We start from the raw sequence: 20,415 nt of genomic DNA, 5'->3' as shown, positions 1-20,415 counted from the left end.
CTGTCAGGACATTTGGGAAAGAAGGGTAAAATCTTTCTGATGGTTAGTTGATTTGCATCTGCTGTGAAGAATTCATTCTAGAAAAGTCAGTGCTACCAGGGACAAAGAAAAAAGACAGAAGGGCTTTGCTGCCAACTTAAAAAAAAAATCCATAGCTGTGTACTAGGCTAAGAATTTTTACATAGAACACAGTAGAAAGGAAAACCTCAACACTAGGTCCTTTGAGAGAAATTACTAGCTTAAATCGACAAGGCTGTTTATTCATTTTGGATTCTGTACAACTTTTTAAAAATAACAGCTTTATTGAGATATAATTCATGTACCATACAATTCACCCATTTAATGGTCATGATTCAGTGGTTTTTAGTACTTTTACAGTGTTCTTCAACCATCACTCACCACAGTCAATTTTAGAATGTTTTTATCACCCCAAAAATCTACTTTATTTTATTTTATTTTTTTTTTTAAAGTAGGTTCCATGCCCAGCATAGAGCCCAACACCGGGCTTGAACTCATGACTCTGAGATCAAGACCTGAGTTTAGATCAAGAGTCAGACGCTTAACCAACTGAGCCACCCAGGCGCCCTGAAAATGTAGAACTTTTAATTGAACTTATTTTAAAATTGAAAGCCATGTAGGGAAAACATGGAACGAGTTAGGAATTTAAAGGATAAATCAGTGGCTCTGAAAACTTTTTTTTTCTCTTTAAAACATATTTGGGGGCGCCTGGGTGACACAGCGGTTAAGCGTCTGCCTTCGGCTCAGGGCATGATCCTGGTGTTATGGGATTGAGCCCCACATCAGGCTTCTCCGCCATGAGCCTGCTTCTTCCTCTTGCACTCCCACTGCTTGTGTTCCCTGTCTTGCTGGCTGTCTCTATCTCTGTCAAATAAATCTTTAAAAAAAATATTTGAAGATTTCAGAATGTATTTTGGTAATGTTTAAGTTAAATCACTTTAGTGAAGTAGTGTATTTTTATGGGAAATTCATAGTTTAGACATAGATAACAGAAAACTTATTTTTCTCACTATATGAGAGAGTTACTATCTAATCACTGTAACTAGTAGTAGCTAAGGAGAAAACAAACTTGGTTGAATTTTTAAGCATAAATTCTCAGGTAATAACAAACCTTTATATTTTTCTTTAACATGGAATGTAAAAGTACTCTAGATATATGAAAAACAAGATAGTGGCTCTTATTAATTATTAAATCAACTTACAAGAGTTAACAACAGTCTATGGGCAACCTTAGTGTCTGACTTACATTTTGTTTGCAGGAAAATCGGTTAGGAACTTTTACTACCCTACGTTTTGTTGTTTTAATGGCCATATTTCTCTTGTAGGTGTGTGAACCTGAAAAATTAAGTGTTCCAAGATGATCTGGCATATTTTAATTGTAGGGATTCTACTTCCCCAGTCTTTGGCCCATCCAGGCTTTTTTACTTCAATTGGTAAGTCTTACTATTTTTTGGTTTGTATTGATGTTGCATTTAAAATTTTCCATTTTTTAGTGTGGGCTTTTTAAAAGATTTTATTTATTTATTTGACACAGAGAGAGAGAGAGAGTAAGCAAGGGGAGCAGCAAGGGAGAGGGAGATAAGCAAGGTAGAGGGAGAAGCAGGCTCCCTGCCCGGTGTGACTCGACCCCAGGATCCTGGAATGATCCTGGGGTCCAGGATCCTGGAATGATGACCTGAGCTGAAGGCAGATGCTTAACTGACTGACCCACCCAGGTGCCCCATTTTTTTTTAGTGTTTTTAAATCAGTAAAAACAAATACAGTGTATTGCCAGAGACTGAAGCATTGATTTAGTTCCTTCCCCTCTACAAGTCTGTTTTTTAAATTTAAAGATTTTTTTTTCCTGATTACAAAAGCAGTACATTTTCAGGTTAGAACTTAAGAAAATTTAGAAAAGCATAACAAGAAAATTCTTTGTTAATGAGTCCACTCAGCAAATAATTTAATAGTCTTTTTTTTAAGGTTTTTTTTTTTTAAGATTTTATTTATTTATTTGAGAGAGAGAGAGAGCATGAGAGAGGGGAGGGTCAGAGAGAGAAGCAGACTCCCTGCTGAGGACTCAATCCTGGGACTCCAGTATCATGACCTGAGCCGAAGGCAGTCACTTAACCAACTGTATCCCAATACAATCTTTTTTTAATGCACAGGTATAAATAATACATTGCACATTATTTCATGACCTGCTTTTTCCATTTAAGAATCTGCTGTGAACACAAGTTATCTTTTTTCAACATCATAATTTAAGAAAATCTTTGAAAGTATTACTAAAATAGCATATGATTAAAGAAGAAACAAACAAAAATACATAGAATGTAAGACTTCTACATGTCCTCTTTCCCCCAGAAATATTTTTTTGTGTTTGATGTGTATCTTTATATATTTTCCTATTTATACACTTCATCTGCCTTAAATGAAATGTTTTCCTTTATGCTGTTAACCAGTTTTACCCTTGTGTGATCATAGTGCTAACTAAAACACAAGTATTATATTTATGACATCTAATTTTGGAATATAAAATTAGTCTTCTTATCCCATTATAAATAACTAAACATGGATGATTTGAATTTAATTTGTGAAGTAGACCTTTTGTTAGTGTGGTTTTAGTTTATTGAATTAAAAATTCTAATTAGTCTCAAGAACAAAAAAAAGGTGTCAACAGAGGTAGGAAAGAAGAAAAAGTAGTGTTTTGTAGTTTAAAAATAAATTTTTAGATGAATTTGCCAATATGGTCCAATTTGCAAAATGAAGTAGCTTGAAAATTAGAATTGGAATTTCACAAGTGTCTTTGTTTATCTAGTAAAAAAAAAAAAAAAGTTGTTTTCTCCAACATATCTGTGTTTGATACCAGTTAAATCTTCTCCAAGAATTCTTGATTATTTTAAAATTATTCTAAAATGCTTTTGTTGCCCAGTGTAGATAGTTGATAACCTTCCCTTCTCCTCCTTCTAGGTCAGATGACTGATTTGATCCATACTGAGAAAGATCTGGTGACTTCTCTGAAAGACTATATTAAGGCAGAAGAGGACAAATTAGAACAAATAAAAAAGTAAGCAAAGTGTTCTATTTATTATGATTCTGACTCCACCTGGATATTTTCATTCTAGAGCTAAAACATTCTTTGAGTGGAAGTGGAATCCACCTGTCTTAAAAGCCTGCTGAAATGGCTAAAATAGAAGCACAGAAAACAAGGGTTAGGCCTGGGCCAAGAGTTTAGGTCAAGGAACATGGATTGAGATAAGGCTATAAATGGGTATGGGTGTTGACTGACAATTTTTAAAAATGGTTGCTAATATCTTCTGTCTTCCTCTAATCTCCCTAACCAAGCCATCTTCTAGAGCAGTTTTCCAATTCTATGTATCCTTCACTCCTATGGTTCCATTCTAGAGATTACAGTGATAAGCATTATTAATTATTAATAATTAATTGATACAGTTTTTCCTTACCTGCTAATTTATTTTTAACTGACTCAGGTTCAGAGTTAATCCTGATGTGAGAATTCCTGCCTTTTGTTTAGTGAGTAGCTGAGTATTCAGGGTTTTTTTGTTTGTTTTAAAATATGGTTTTTGGGGGGCGCCTGGGTGGCAGAGCGGTTGGGCGTCTGCCTTCGGCTCAGGGCGTGGTCCCGGTGTTATGGGATCGAGTCCCACATCAGGCTCCTCCGCTGTGAGCCTGCTTCTTCCTCTCCCACTCCCCCTGCTTGTGTTCCCTCTCGCTGGCTGTCTCTGTCGAATAAATAAATAAAATCTTTAAAAAAAAAAATAAAATATGGTTTTTGGGTATTTGAATGTAAAATTTTGGTATAAGTTTAATTTAAATGAACATGTAACTGAATTTTGATTGGGCTAATTTGTACTTTATAATAATCAATTATTTGACTCTAAGGACCTGTGGGGAGATGAATTTTTAGATCCTCACTAGAGGGATCCAGCACACCTTTTCTAAGATAGGTTCCATTTACTGTAACGATTTGGGAGAAACAAAACTAAAAGAAAAGGATTTGTTACATTTTGATTTTACCAAGATAGATTTTACCCATAACAGTCTTGCTTTTTAAAAAAACCTATAATTTTACTTTAAAAAGAGTTTTTGAATATAGTTTTCACTCAAAAACCTCTAATTTAGTCTTTTTTCTTTTTTTGAGTGCTTTATTAAATTGTGTTCTTCCTGATTAAGTATATGTGTACGCCATTTATGTGTTTTACATTTATAGATGGGCAGAGAAGTTAGATAGACTAACCAGCACAGCGACAAAAGATCCAGAAGGATTTGTTGGGCATCCAGTAAATGCATTCAAATTAATGAAACGTCTGAACACTGAATGGAGTGAGTTGGAGAATCTGGTCCTTAAGGATATGTCAGATGGTAAGTCACATGGTAAGACTAAAGTGCCAAAAAAAGTAAGACAATATTGCTGTTAGGTGTGGAAATGCCAATACTAATAAATTCATTTCCCAGAATGTGAAGTGTTCAGTGTTGTAACTGAGTTGTTGCAGGGGTGTGTTTGGTTTGACTGGAGTTAGTCTAGATCCCGAATTCCTTGATTTTAAAAAAAGGGAATAAAAACTGGAAACAAATAAAAATAACTTTAGTGTTAAAAAAAAAAGTAATTTCTGTTGTTGATGACTAACACTGGTGCCTTTTGCTTTGAAATTTACAAAAGTGAAAATCAATTATCTGGCATATAGCTTCATTTCTGAGAGTAATCCTTTCCATTTTAGGATTACCTTCAGACTTCAAAAATTTATGGGTATATCTCTATCTTCTCATCAATTGTTAATGTATTGGAAGTGGTACTATAAGGAAAAGTGTTAGATGTGTTCTACTTAGTACTTTGAATCTTAGACTTCTTTTACGTAGGCAATAAATTTAAAAACTAAGACTGCAAACAGTAACAATGAAGGTCTTTCTAATTAAAACAAAATTGCATTTGGAGTATTGAGGTGTTTTAGATATTTTAGTAACAGACACAGAAAACTAAGTCTGGAATTTAAGAACTAGAGGCAATATGCTTAGACATACTATTTGTTCAGTGGCTGAAGGTGGAATGAAGAAAAGCAAGAAAGAGGCAGAGAACCGAGTTAGCTGTGTAAATGAAAATACTCCAAGGGTGCTTGCGAGTGTTTCTGAGCAGTAAACTATTATGCATAGGACAGGAAGCCTTGAGGAAAAAAAATTAAGGCAAGCACTTGTGAAAACTTCATGGTGAGAGGGAAATACCGGTGATTATTTGCTCTTTTATATAGCACCATGAGAATATTTTTAAAGTCCTGTATATATGTGTGCACACACACATACACGTTTATGTATTTACTTAATTAAAAAAAAATTCTCAAGTAATGACCTTTATGACCTAAGTTCTTTTATAAGGTAAACCTTGAGACCTTTTTTTTTTTTTTTTTTTTTTAAAGATCTTATTTATTTGTCAGAGAGCACAAGCAGGGAGAGCGGCAGACAGAGCAGGCAGAGAGAGAAGCAGGCTCCCTGCTGAGCAAGGAGCCCAGGGCAGGACTGGGATCATGACCTGAGCCCAATGCAGCTGCTCAACCAACTGAGCCACCCAGGTGTCCCAAACCTTGAGACTTCGATGCTTAAATCTGTGGTAGTCGTCCCATAGTGCTATGATACATATATTTTTCCTCTTTTTATTGGAAAAGATTTAAGCAACTTCTTGGATTTTATTTTGGGTCATAAAAAATCTGTAAAACTTGTAAAATTCCATGTGGACGTTGTGACCAGGAGTTGGTCTTAAAACTAAAAAATGTGCTTGATATGAACTGTAGGCCTCTCCTGGCTAGTTGTTCATTTGTACATTTTCATTAACATAAAAATGCCTAGCCTTTTGCTGATCAAAATACACAGTTGATTATAGGTAAATGAGAGGGAAGGGAAGTTTCATACCTAACTTTTATTTGCATATGATGACACATATTAAAATTTTAAATCACTTTTTTTGTTTTTTTGCCTCCTTGAGTATTTAGCATCCATTCTCCTTAGGGGTTATATAATTATCAGTATTTAGTTTGTTAGTTTGGTTTTTGCTGTATTTTATATAAAGCCTTTTAAAATTAAGATTAGATTTTATATAGAACAAATCTTTGCTGATCACTATATTCAGTAATTTAACAGATCTAAATATATTTTAATAAACAAGCTCACTTGATCTTAAATATATAATTAATATCTCTCTTTCCCCCTCAAAGAATTCTACCAAACTTGATATATTTACATATTTATATAATGTGTGACACATGGAAGAAGAAAATAGAACTTTCTTTAAGCGCATGCATTTTATTTACCATCTATTATCTGAAAGTGTAATTGGTTGCCAGTGGATGTCATTTTTAAATCCATAAATCCATTCATTTTGTGTGGAGGCTATTTTGTGTAACTGAAAACTCAATTATCATGTTGATCTTTACCTAATATGATATGACTTATGCAGTGGCTTCAGATTACTTAAGTGACATTAGGATTTGGGAAGATTGAATAAGTTAGAGGTATTTCAAGTCTTATTCAGTGTATTTAGTTTTTTTCTTGTTGAGCATGTGGAACTTTCATGGTGTGGTAGAAAATTGTAATAAAATCCTTATAAACACTGTATATTGCAAATTGGAAGTCTATGAGGTTCTAGAGTCTTTTTTTTTCTTTTTCCTTTCTTTCTTTTTCTTTCTTTCTTTCTTTTTTTTTTTTTTTTTTTAAATTTCAAGGCTTTATCTCTAACCTAACCATTCAGAGACAGTACTTCCCTAATGATGAAGATCAGGTTGGGGCAGCAAAAGCTCTGTTGCGTCTCCAGGACACCTACAATTTGGATACAGACACCATCTCAAAGGGTAATCTCCCAGGTAAGAATTCTTCTAGTCTGTAAAACATTTATTACCTGGTTGTTCTATTCAGTCCATTAGAACAGTTAATCTAAAGAAAACTTTTGTATTTTAAGACTTTTAACATTAATTTATTTCACAGTCTTTGAGGACAAAACAGCCCTCTCTTTCCCTAGGACTTAATAGTTGTGGATAAGTTTATAGCTTGTTATATTAGCTGGCAGGGAGATAAGTTTATAGCTTGTTACTGTGAAAGCTTAATATTATAGGGATTTAACTTTAAGTAGGCATTTTTAGCCTGGAAAAAGAAACAATCGGTTTTCCTCATGTTTTTCTTCAGAATATCCAATGTTTCTATGTAAAGTTGTAAAGGAATTGATAATTAAAATTTATATTATGTTCAATAATTTAAAAACCAAGACATATTGGGTGTACACAGATTTTTAAAGTTCTGTAATATGGAACATCCTGCTTTAATGACCTATTTTTAGCAAAACCTGTTATTTAGGTTACAGCTGGTTTCATGATAATTTGCTTTAAAGATCTTTTATTGTACAAAAAGTATATAACAAAATTTACCATCTTTATCACTTTTAAATGTGTGGTTTAGCGACACCGAGTATATTCACAGTGTTATGCACCCATCACTAGCAGCCATCCCCATAGCTCTTTTCATCTTGTAAAACTAAAACTGTACCCATTAAACAGTAACTCCCCATCCCCTACTTTCCCCAGCCCCATCATTTTGCTTTGTTTCTATGATTTCTATGATTTTGACTATTCTAAGTGCCTCATATAAGTGGAATCATACAGTATGTGTCTTTTTGTGACAGACTTATTTCACTTAGCATAATGCTTTCAAGAGTCATCCACATTGTAGGAAATGTCAGAATTTCCTTACTTTTTAAGGCTGAATAAGTATGTATGTATAGATCACATTTTTGCTTATCCTTTCATCCATCAACAGGACACTTGGGTTGCTTCCATGTGTTAGCTAGTGCGAATAGTGCTGCTGTGAACATGGGTGTGCAGATATCTCTTCAAGACCCTGCCTCCTGTTCTTTGGGTATATACACAGAAGTGTAATTGCTGGATTATATGGTAATTCTATTTTTAGTTTTTTGAGGAACTGCCATACTGTTTTCCATAGTAGATAGACCATTTTACATTTCCACCAACAGTGCACAAGGGTTCCAATTTCTCCACCTCCTCTCCAACACTTGTTATTGTGTCTTTTTTTTTTTTGATAGTAGCCATCCATATGGGTGTGAGGTGGTATCTCATTGTAGTTTTGCATTTCCCTAATCATCAGTGATGTTGAGCATCTTTTCATGTGCTTTGTAGCCATCTGTATTTCTTTCTTGGAGAAATGTTTATTGAAGTCTTTTCCTACTTTTTAATTAGTTTTTGTTGTTGTTGTTTTAGGAGTTGTCTGAATATGCTGGATATTAATCCCTTATGAGATACATGATTTGTAAATATTTTCTCCCATTCTGTGGGTTGCCTTTTTACTCTGTTGATAATGTCTTTTGATGCATGAAATTTTAAATTTTTCAGGAGGTCCAATTTATTTTTTCTTTTGTTGCCTGTGCCTTTAGGGGTCATATACAAGAAATTGATGCCTCATCCAATATCATGAAGCTTTTCTCCTATGTATTCTTCCTAAGAGTTTTATTGTTTTAGGTCTTATATTTAGGTCCTTTATCCATTTTGAGATATTTTTTACATATGGTGTTAGAATAAGGGTCCAACTTCATTTTTTTTTTTTTTTTTTTGCACGTGGATATCCAGTTTTTCCAGCACTATTTGTTGAAAAGACTGTCCTCTTCTCATTGATTTGTCTTGGTACCCTTGTCAAAAAGTATGTGACCATATATGTGAGGGTTTATTTCTGGTCCCTCCATTCTAGTCCATTGATCTTTATGCCATATTAATACAACACTGTTCTGATGACTGTAGCTTTTTTTTTTTTAAGATTTTATTTATTTATTAGAGCATGAGCAGGGGGGAGGGGAGAGGGAGAGTCAGACTCCCTGGTGAGCAGGAAGCGGGCTTGATACTAGGACCCTGAGAGCATGACCTCACCCAAAGGCAGAGGAAGGCATACACTTAATCAGCTGAGCCACCCAGGATCCCCTGATGACTTACAGCTTTGTAGTAAGTTTTGAAATCTAGAAGTTTGAGTTCTTCGGTTTTGTTCTTTTTCAAGATTGTTTTGACTGTCCCTTGAGATTACATATGAATTTTAGGATGGGTTTTTCTATTTCTGCAAAAAATGTCATTGGGATTTTGATAGGGATTGTATGAATCTGTAGATCAGTTTGGGTAGTGCTGCCATTTTAATAGTATTAAGTTTTCCAATCCATGAACATGGGATGTGTTTCCATTTATTTATATCTTCTTTTATTTCAACAATGTTTTGTGCTTGTCATTGTGTAAGTCTTTCACCTCCTTGGTTAAGTTAATTCCGAAGTATTTTATTCTTAGAATTGTTTTAGCGGGGACACCTGGGTGGCTCAGTCAGTTAAAATGTCTGCCTTCAGCTCAGGTCATGATCCCATGGTCCTGGGATCAAGCCCCGCATCGGGCTCCCTGAGCAGTGGGGAGTCAGCTTCTCCTTCTGTCCCTCCCCTCCTGCTCGCTAGCTCTCTCTCTCTCAAATAAATAAATAAAATCTTCAAAAAAAATTGTTTTAGTAGTTTTCAGATTATTCATTGTTAGTATGTAGAAATGCAGCTGAGTTTTGTGTGTTGACTGCCCTCTGCTAATTGGCTGAATTTATTTTTTAGTTATAACAGTTTTCTATGTGTGTGTGTATGTGTGTGTAGTCTTTAGGGTTTTCTGCATAGACGATAATAATATAATCTGCAAAAAGAGATCATTTTACTTCTTTTCCAATTTGGCTGCCTTATATCACTTTTTCTTGCCTAATTGCTCTGGTTAGAGCTCCCATACTAAGTTGAATAGAAGTAGTGAAAGTGGGCATCTTTGTTTTTGTTCTTGATCTTAAAGTCTTTCACCATTGCATTTTTTTTTTAATTTTATTTATTTGACAGAGATAGAGACAGCCAGCGAGAGAGGGAACACAAGCAGGGGGAGTGGGAGAGGAAGAAGCAGGCTCATGGCAGAGGAGCCTGATGTGGGGCTCGATCCCATAACGCCGGGATCACGCCCTGAGCCGAAGGCAGACGCCCAACCGCTATGCCGCCCAGGCGCCCCTCACCATTGCATATGTTTGCTGTAGATTTTTCAAGTATATCTTTTTTTATGGTTAGCTAGTTTCTTTTTACTATGAATTTGTTGAGTGTTCTTGTGAAAAGTGTTGAATTTTGTCAAATACTTTTTCTACATCAGTTGAGATGATCATGTGTTTTTTTTCCCTTTATTCTTTTAGTATGGTGTATTACATTGATCAATTTTTGTATGTTGAGGCATCCTTGCTTTCCAGGAATAAATTCCACTTGGTTATGCTGCTGAATTCTGTTTTCCAATACTTGAGGATTTTTCATCGATATTTGCAAGGGATATTGGTCTGTGGTTTTCTTGTAGAGTCTTTGGTTTTGCTGTAAGGGTAATGCTGGCCTCGTAGAATGAAATAGGAAGCATTCCCTCCTCTTCAGTTTTTCTGGAAAAGTTTGAGAAGGATTGGTGTTAGTTCCTCTTTAAATGTTTAGTAGAGTCCTCCAGTGAAGCCATTAGGTCCAGGGCTTTTCTTTGCCAGGAGGCTTATTACCGAATTAGTCTTGTTGCTAGTTAGTTATAGATCTATTCTGATTTTCTGTTTCTTTCTTAGTCTTGGTAGGCTTTTTGTTCCTAGGAATTTGCCTATTTCATCTAGGTTATCCAATTTGTTGGTGTACATTTTTCATACTACTCTCTTGTAATCCTTTGTATTTCTGTAGAATCAGTAGTAATAACCCTTCTTTCATTTTTTATTTTAGTAATTTGAATCTTATCTTTTTTTCTTAGTCTGTGCAGCTAAAGGATTATCAATTTTGTTTATCTTTTCTAAGGACCAATGTTTGGTTTCATTAATTTTCTCTTTTTTACATTCTACTTAATTTATCTCTAATATTTTATTTCTTCTTCAAGCTTTGGATTTAGTTCTTGTTTTTCTAGTGTCTTAAGTTGTAAAGTTAGGTTCTTGTTTTGAGATCTTTCTAGATTTTTAATGTAAGCAATTACATTACATCCTTTTCCACTGCTTTCTCTGTGTCCTGTAAGTTTTGGTATTTTGTGTGTTTGTTTTCATTTGTTTTTAAGTATTTTCTAATTTTCTAATTTTCTCTGATTTCTTTTTTGTTCCATTGGTTGTTGTCACATTGGTGTGTTTTTCATTTCCACAAACTTAAGAATTTGTTAATTTTACTTGTGTTACTGATACCTGACTTCACACAATATTTTGCTTCTGCTATCTCTCACTTTTTCCATGAGTATATGGCTTACTATCATTACTACCTCCTTGCCATTATTAGCTGGAAAAATAAAACATGTTACCTCTGTCTTCATACTGAAATTTATTTCCTCAGTAAGAATATACAGTGGGATGAGTTACTTCTTAAGATGTTTTCTTGCTCATCTCTCTTTATTTGGGGTAAATATCAAGTGGGAATGCTAACCATGGTACAAAAATATTAAATAAAATTTCCATTAAGCTGGTACATAATTCCATTATTTTCTGTTTCTACTAATATTATACATTACAACAGTTCTGATAAGGTCATAGCCTTATCTTTAAAAATTGTTTTCTGGTATAAAACATCAATTTATTTAATAGCTATTGACTATATAATGTGTACCAACCATTCTGTTAGGTTCTAGGGATGCAATAATGAATAAGACCAATACAGCTCTTGCCCTTAGAGTACTTATATTCTTATGATATAGTATGATGAATGCCTGGATGAGGATAATTTAGGATACCATGGGAGCCTATAGAAGGAAACCTAATTCTATACTTGATAAGAGGCATAAAGGAAGACTTCCTGGAAGATACAACATTAAAAAAATTGGGGATATAATAAGTAAGGAATTCACCAGGAAAATGGAGGAAATTGGAGAAAAAAGTGGGCATGAGAAAAGTATTCCAGAGAGAATGTGTATAAAGGCTAAAGAGGAGAGAGTGTATTATATCAGATAACAAGTAGTTTGTTCAAGAGATGAGTGTATGAGGGGTGGGGATGGGGATTTGGTTTTGTGAGAATAGTGAGAGATGAGGCTAGATAGGTTAAGCAGAAGCCATCTCTTGAAGGGCTTTGTAAGACATGTGGAGGAGTTTGAAATCCTCTCAGTGCAGTAAGGAACCATTGAAAAGTTTTAAATAGGGAAGTTACATGATTTTCATCTTAGGAGTATCATGGACTATATAGAGATTGGATTGAGACCTTGGGGTAGAGACAAAGCATTCAGGGAGGAGGCTGTTGTAAAAATTTAAGAGATGAAAGTGGTAGCTGGTAGCTACGGAGAGAAATGGATACGTTATCAAGCTACTTAGGAGGTGTAATGGTAGAATTTGATGGTGAACTTGATAAGGGTTTTGGCTTGAACAACTATATGGGTTCCATCCAACAAAATAAAGAACACAAAAGAAGCAGGTTTGGTGTATGTGGGGATAATAAATTTCATTTGTTTTACTATATTTCTTTTTGTTTAAAATTTTATTATCTTTCCATCAAAATGGCATTGAATATTATTTAAGTCTGATTTTGCTATGTTTAGTCTTAGGAAATTCATTGGGTTCCCCCAAACACTTTGCCTTTAATCTAGAAATCACTTGGTAAGACTTTCATAGAGAATGGCTGAAAATAAGACACCCTGAGAATATGTGTGATTATTATTGTTGTTATTTTTATTATTTTTAAAGATTTTATTCACTTATTTGTCAGAGGATGAGAGAGACAGCACAAGCCGGGGGACAGTAGGCAGAGGGAGAAGCTCCCTGCTGAGCAAGGAGCCCCATGCGGGACTTAATCCCAGGACGCTGGGACCATGACCTAAGCTGAAGATAGACACTTAACTGACTGAGCCACCCAGGCATCCTTGTGTAATTATTTTTCACTGGGACAATATTTATCCTTTCTTAGGTACTTTTTCTCTCTTTATTGACTTTTCTTCCTCTTCAAGTCACTGTTTTGCATTCAGTTCTTACTGAATTTTCTTTTCATGCAAATTCCTTATAAGTAGAATCCCTGAAATTTTCTGAGCATAATATGTCCTATAAGTGGTCAAAGTAACATTATTATTAGAGTGAAATAATAAACAGATTTTAGCCTTTTCTTGTTCTCTAAACCCTTCTCTGTTACAATAAAAGCTCCCAGATGTGTTTGAAGGCCCCTTGTGCACCTTTCCTTCCTTTCTCAAGGTAATGACTATTCTGAACTTGGTTGTATATTTCTGTCTTTTTACACTTTACTACGTATATTGTTGTGTTTTAAAATTTTAAATAATATAGTCTGTGTATCTTTCTGTAACCTTTTTTACTCAATTTTTTGAGTAAATTCATCTAACTGCTTCATGGTATTATATGACAGAATTGATTTATTCATTCCTTTATGCATGGATGGACATTTTGGTTATCTCCAATTTTTTGCTATTTCAAACAAGGTTTCAGTAAACATCCTTGTTTATGTATTCTTTTGCTTATGTACCACATGCAAATGTTTCCTTAGGGTATAAGAAGTCAGGGTATATGTTTCTTCAGCTTTACCAGATGTGGCCAGATTGTTCTCTGGAGCAGAAGCACCAATTTATACTGTTACTAGCAATGTACGAGAGTTCCCTTATTTATTTATTTATTTATTTATTTATTTATTTATTTATTTATTTATTTTTAAGATTTTATACAGCGAGAGAGAGTACAAGCAAGGGGACTGGCAGGCAGAGAGAGAGAGGGAGAAGCAGGCTCCCTGCTGAGCAGGAAACCCTAAATGAAGCTCAGTCCCAGGACCCTGAGATCATGACCTGAGCCGAAGGCAGACACTTAACTGACTGAGCCACCCAGGCGCCCCAAGATTTCCCATTTCTTCATATACTTGCTAACCCTTGGTTTTGTAAGACTTAAAACTATCTCAATTTAGGTGAGAAACAAATGGGGGTGAGAGTTGGGGGGGGAAGGATATTTGTTTTTTTTTAATTGTCTCAAAACAAAAAAACAGAGAAATGCTTATTTCAGTGGATGTATGTTGATGCCATGTAACTCCTTGATTAGTTTTGCCTGCTTCTTCCTCTTCCTTTGGGCCTGTCTTTTGAAATGCTTTGTTGACATTTTATTTTACTTTATTTTATAGATTTATTTATTTGAGAGAGCGAGCACGAGCAGGAGGGGCGCGGGGAGGGAGAGAGAATCTCAAGCAGACTCCACATAGAGCCTCATGTGGGGCTTGATCTCACAACCCTGAGGTCACGACTTGTGCCAAAACCAAGAGTTGTTTGCTTAACCGAATGTGCCCTCTTTGTTGATATTTTCATATAAAATCTGATAACTTATATGTATTTTGGCATCACTGGTGTCTTTCTAGTTTATAGACTGTTCCTTTGGTTTCAGGTTGTTCCTAACCCTGATTTGTTGAATAGACCCATATCGTCCAAAGATACCCTGATTTTTTTCCCCCCCAAAGCTATGATTTTTTTTTTTGGTATGGAAAATGTCTAATGTATAAAATTCTGTTTACTTTAGCTGGAAGTTGAGTGTTCATGCTCTTGATGACTTTTATCACTGTCTTGGTAAGCTGATAAGGTTACTCCACTAAGCAATAGGTTCTTTACACATCTCTGGAGCTCACGTAGCTTTGAGTGTACTGATGCCTCAGATGCAAGATAGCAACTTGCCAAGTGTGTGCATTTTAAACATAGTTCTCCTCATAAATCAAGTTTTTATCCACTACAAGTGTTCCTGTGAAGTGTAAGAATTTTTTTTTTTAGAGGGAAAGAGAACATGCACTTGAGCGGTGGGGGATTGGGGAGGGGTAGAATGAGAGGGAGAGAGAGAGAATCCCAAACAGGCTCCATGCCTAGCACAGAGCCCCATGTGGGGCTCGATCTCATGACCTAAGATCGTGACCTGAGCTGTAATCAAGAGTCGAATGCTTAACTGACTAAGCCACCCAAGCGCCCTGTGAAGTGTAAGAATTTTTAAAGTAAATGTCCCAGGTTATGGAAGAGCCACAAATTGTGTTTTTAGGTAAAATTTTCCACTACTGTCATATAGTATTATAGTTTATATTGTGATAATAAATTCACAGGACTCTTTTAACTAAGTAATTTACAACTTATTCTTTTTTTTTCCTCATCAAATATGAAAGCTTTCTGCAGTATTTTTCTGACAACATCACTTCCTTTATTTTATTTTCTTTGTCATCTTGTCCATTTATCTCTTCTCATGTTCTCTATTTTGGAAACAGCCTTCCCTTTCAACTGTTGCATTACTTCTTTTTCATTTTCTTCTTTTGAGAATGTAATTCCCAGGCATTCTGCCTCTAATAATTGTGAATAGGTTAATAGATAAAATAAGCAGAGATACTTTAACTACCAAAACATAAGAGATAAAGATCCTCTACTGTCTCCATCAGGCTTTCAAATAGTGTTGCCAGAATAGCAGGTCCTGTAAAAAATATCACTGGGCTACCTGCATGTCTTAATGGCAGACTGTCCTTTATGTCTTTTGCATGTCCCTGAGAAAAGTACTCTTAATTGCTTCATTGTAAGCTCATCTTAGAAATGTACACCAGTTTTCATAATTGAAAAATAGTAAGAAAGTCAAGATTTAAATGTTTCTTTGATTCCTGGAATTGCATCGTGTTAAACTATTAATAAGTTAGCTTCTTGGTATCTTTTCCCAGAGTGGAGTGTGTAATAGCTAAGGGAAAAGTGTCAAAAGTGTATCTTCATCTTCATTTTAGAAGTACATTGATAATTAGTTACTATCCATAAGTGACTAACAGGAGGAAAAAAAAATAATGAATGGAGGTAGTTGTAGGTATTGAATATTAGATTTATTGATCGTGTAATCCTCCAGTGCATGTGCCTCCATGCTAGCATTCTGCTTGGTACTGGAATTCTCAGACCAGGGGATGCTTTCCCCTAGACAGTGAATATAGAGCACTAGTAAAATGTGTCCATGCCTTTATTTTCTCTTAATTTACTTCTCATGAACTCCTTTTCTGCTTGCATTTAAAAACAAACATGTTGACATTGTTGGATAGGTTATAGCTAAGTCTGGTTCTAGCCAATTTAGTGACTCATTGAAGTGCATTCAGTCAAGATTTACTAAGGAAAACACCACTGTGTTCCTTTTTCTACCAGTTTCCTTTGCAGTATTATCAGACACTTAAATGCATAAGATTGTATCTGTTTTATCGAGGACATAGGTTAAGTCTGTTTTTGACCAGTAGTTTATTTTAAAAACTTCACTATTCTGGAAGTATGACTTCTAGCACAATATTTATTTATTCTCGGAACTATATGTTCAGAAGTCTGGCTAAAGGTATCAATTTTATTGATCTTTTTCAAAGAACTAGCTCCTGGTTTTGTTGATCTGTTGTTTATTTAGTTTGTATGTCATTTATTTTTGCTCTGATCTTTATTATTTCCTTCCTCTAGCTAGTTTTTTTGGGGGAGGTTGTTTGTTTTCCAGCTCCCCTTTATGTATAAGGTTAGGTTGTTTGAGATTTTTCTTCTTGAGGTAGGCCTGTACTGCTATAAACTTCCTTCTTAGAACTGCTTTTGCTGTGTCCCGAAAGTTTTGAACCTTTGTATTTTCATTTGTTTGTATGTACTTTTTATTTTTTATTTTTTTAAAAGATGTATTTATTTATTTTAGAGAGAGAGCAAACACAAGTGGGGGGGCAGAGGGAGAGAGAGAGAATCTCAAGCAGACTCTGCACTCAGCACAGTCTGACGGGCCTCAATCCCACAACATTGAGATCACAATCTGAGTAGAAACTAAGAGTCGGCTGCTTAACCAACTGCAACACCGAGGCATCCCTGCATGTACTTTTTAATTTCTTCTTTTATTTCCTGGTTGACCCATTCATAGTTTAGTAGCATGTTATTTAACCTCTATGTATTTGTAGACTTTCCAGTTTGTTGTTGTTGTTGTTTTGTGGTTGACTTCTAGTTTCATAGCATTGTAATAAGGGGGTGCCTGGATGGCTTAGTTGGTTAAGCATTTGCCTTCAGCTCAGGTCATGATCCCAGGGTCCTGGGATCGATCCCTGAGTTGGACTCCCTGAGCAGTGGGTAGCCTGCTTCTCCCTTTGCCCATTTCCCTCCCCCTGCTCGTGCTCTTTCTCTCTTAAATAAATAAAATATTTTAACAATAAAATGAGAGAGAGAGTGGTGAGAGAGAGCAAAAGCCAGGGGAGGGGCAGAGAGAGAGAGAGAGAGAAGCAGACTACTCATTGAGTAGGGAGCCCGACATGGAACTTGATCCCAGGACCCTGGGATCATGACCTGAGTTAAAGGCAGATGCTGAACTGATGGAGCCACCCAGGTGCCCTAAGTAAAATCTTTTTAAAAAGTCCCCCAAACAAACAAACAAACAAACAAAAACATAGCGTTGTGGTCAGAAAACATGTATGCTATGACTTCGATCTTTTTGAATTTGTTGAGGCTTATTTTGTATCCTAATATGTGACCTATTCTGGAGAATGTTTATGTGCACTTGAAAATAATGTGTTGTCTGCTGTTTTAGGATGGAATGTTCTGAATATATCTGTTAAATCCATCTGGTCCAGTGTGTCATTCAAAACCATTGTTTCTTTCTTTCTTTTTTTTTTTTTTTTTTAAGATTTTATTTATTTATTCGACAGAGATAGAGACAGCCAGCGAGAGAGGGAACACAAGCAGGGGGAGTGGGAGAGGAAGAAGCAGGCTCATAGCAGAGGAGCCTGATGTGGGGCTTGATCTCATAACGCCGGGATCACGCCCTGAGCTGAAGGCAGACGCTTAACCACGGTGCCACCCAGGCGCCCCCCATCGTTTCTTTCTTGATTTTCTTTTTAGATGATATGCCTATCAGTGTTAGTGGGGTGTTAAAGTCCCCTATTATTATTGTATTATTATCGATTAGTTCCTTTATGTTTGTTATTAACTCTTATGTATTTGGGTGCTCCCATATTGGATGCATAAATATTTACAATTGTTAGATCTTATTGTTGGATTGTCCCCTTAATTATTATATAGTGCCCTTCTTTGTCTCTTGTTACAGTCTTTATTTAATTCTATTATTTTATTAATATATTTTTTAAGGATTCTATTTGTTTATTTGACAGAGAGAAAGTGCTCAAGTAGGCAGAGTGGCAGGCAGAGGGAGAGGGAGAAGCAGGCTCCCTACTGGGCAGAGAGCCCAATGAGGGGCTCAGTCCCAGGACTCTGGGATCATGACCTGAGCTGAAGACAGACCCTTAACTGACTGAGCCATCCAGGCACCCCTACAGTCTTTGTTTTAAAGTCTAGTTTATCCAACATAAGTATTGGGTCCCGGCTTTCTTTTGACATCCATTTGCAAGATAACTGATTCTCCATCCCCTCACTTTGAATCTGCAGGTGTCTTTAGGTCTAAAATGAGTCTCTTGTAGGCAGTATATAGATGGGTCTTGGTTTTTTTATCCATTCTGTCACCCTGTGTTTTTTGATTGGAGTATTTAGTCCATTACATTCAAAGTAATTAAGTAGACATGTATTTATTGCAATTTTATTACCTGTTTTGTCATTGTTTCTGAAGATTTCTCTGATCCTTTCTATCTTTCTCTCTTTCATGGTTCGCTGGTTTTCTTTAATGATATATTTAATTTCTTTCTCTCTATCCTTTGCATATTTATTGGTGGTTTTTGGTTTGTGGTTACCATTAGGTTTGCATATAACCTCTTCTGCATATAGCACTCTTTATTAAGTTGATGGTCATTTAAGTTTGAACCTCTTGTTTACTCCTCTCCTCCCCATGTTTTGGATATATGGTGTCATGTTTTGCATCCTTTTATTTTGTGAGTTCCTTAACTGATCATTTTAAGAAAAATTCATTTTTATTGCTTTTGTGTTTCCTACCTTTATACTGTCCCTTTTAATCTCTCCTTTCCACTCAGAGTCCCTTTAGTATTTCTTGCAGGGCTGGAGTAGTGGTCATGAACTCCTTTATTTTTTGTTTGTCTGGGAAACTCTTTATCTCTCCTTCTATTCTGAATGATAGACTTGCTGGATGGTCTTCTTGACTGCAGGTTTTCCCATTCAGCACTTGGAATGTATCATGCCACTCCTTGCTGGCCTACAAAGTCTCTGCTGAAAAATCTGTTCATAGCCTTATGGGGTTTCCTTTGTATGTAACTGTCTTCTTTTGTCTTGCTGCTTTTAATCTTCTTTTTTTGTCACTATATTTTGTCATTTTAATTACAATATGTCCTGGTGTGGGTCTGCTCTTGTTGATTTTTGTTAGGCGTTCTCTGCACCTCCTGGATCTGGATATATGTGTTTCCGTCCCCAAATTAGGGAAGTTTTCAGTTACTATTTCTTCAAATAAATCCTCTGCCCCTTTTTTTCTCTCTTCTTCTGGGACTCTTATAATGAGAATGTTATTACATTTGATAGAGTCACTGAGCTCCCTAAGTCTGTTCTTGTTTTGCATAACTTTTCTTTCTCTCTTTTGTTCAGCTTGATGACTTTACATTACTCTGTCTTCTAGGTCATTAGTTTGTTCCTCTGTTTCCTCAAGCCTGCTGTTCATTGCATCAACTGTGTTTCTCATTTCATTTAGTGGTCCTTTATCAATGCTGTTATTCCTATTTCAGTGTTAATGGTCTCACTGATGTCTTCCACGCTCTTCTCAAATCCAGTGAGTATCCTTATGATCATTACATTAAATTCTCTATCAGGCGTGTTACTCATATCTGTTTCATTTAGATCTCCAGCCATGACTTTGTCTTGTTCTTTCATTAGGGACTTATTCTTCTGTCTTCTCATTTTGTCTAAGTTTCTGTGCTTGTTTCTGTGTGTTAAGAAAGTCAGTCACATCTCCTGTTTTTTTTTTCATTTATTAAATTTTTTTAGTGTTTTTTAAATTATGTTAGTTGCCATACAGTACATCCCTGGTTTCTGATGTAAAATTTGATGATTCATTAGTTGCGTATAACACCCAGTGCACCATGCAATACATGCCCTCCTTACTACCCATCACTCAGCCTATCCCATTCCCCCATCCCCCTCCCCTCTGAAGCCCTCAGTTTGTTTCTCAGAGTCCATAGTTTCTCATGCTTCATTCCCCCTTCTGATTACCCCCTCTTTTCTTATCCCTTTCTTCCCCTACTGATCTTCCTAGTTCTTATGTTCCATAGATGAGAGAAATCATATGATAATTGTCTTTCTCTGCTTGACTTATTTCACTTAGCATTATCTCCTCCAGTGCCATCCATGTTGCAGCAAATGTTGAGAAATCGTTCTTTCTGATAGCTGAGTAATATTCCATTGTATATATGGACCACAACTTCTTAATCCAGTCATCTGTTGAAGGGCATCTCGGCTCCTTCCACGATTTAGCTATTGTGGACAATGCTGCTATGAACATTGGGGTGCATATGGCCCTTCT

At 35.8% G+C, this 20,415-nt stretch overlaps 1 protein-coding gene across 3 annotated transcripts in view; it reads left to right on the top strand.

The window, feature by feature from the left end:
• The window catches only part of P4HA1 (prolyl 4-hydroxylase subunit alpha 1), a 94,443-nt gene that overhangs the window by 13,487 nt on the left and 60,541 nt on the right, over positions 1 to 20,415 (top strand). For all 3 annotated transcript variants that reach the window (XM_002920407.4, XM_011226452.3, XM_034662673.1), the window contains 4 exons: positions 1,344 to 1,451; positions 2,968 to 3,064; positions 4,229 to 4,380; positions 6,726 to 6,863. In XM_002920407.4, coding sequence (XP_002920453.1) covers positions 1,376 to 1,451; positions 2,968 to 3,064; positions 4,229 to 4,380; positions 6,726 to 6,863 — 463 coding nt within the window. In that variant the 5' untranslated portion in view covers positions 1,344 to 1,375. The remainder of the gene's footprint in view (positions 1 to 1,343; positions 1,452 to 2,967; positions 3,065 to 4,228; positions 4,381 to 6,725; positions 6,864 to 20,415) is intronic.

Source organism: Ailuropoda melanoleuca, chromosome 6 (assembly GCF_002007445.2).
Source record: "Ailuropoda melanoleuca isolate Jingjing chromosome 6, ASM200744v2, whole genome shotgun sequence".
NCBI lineage: Eukaryota > Metazoa > Chordata > Mammalia > Carnivora > Ursidae > Ailuropoda > Ailuropoda melanoleuca.
Note: the sequence above shows the minus strand (reverse complement) of the source record. Positions and strands in the feature narration are given on the sequence as shown.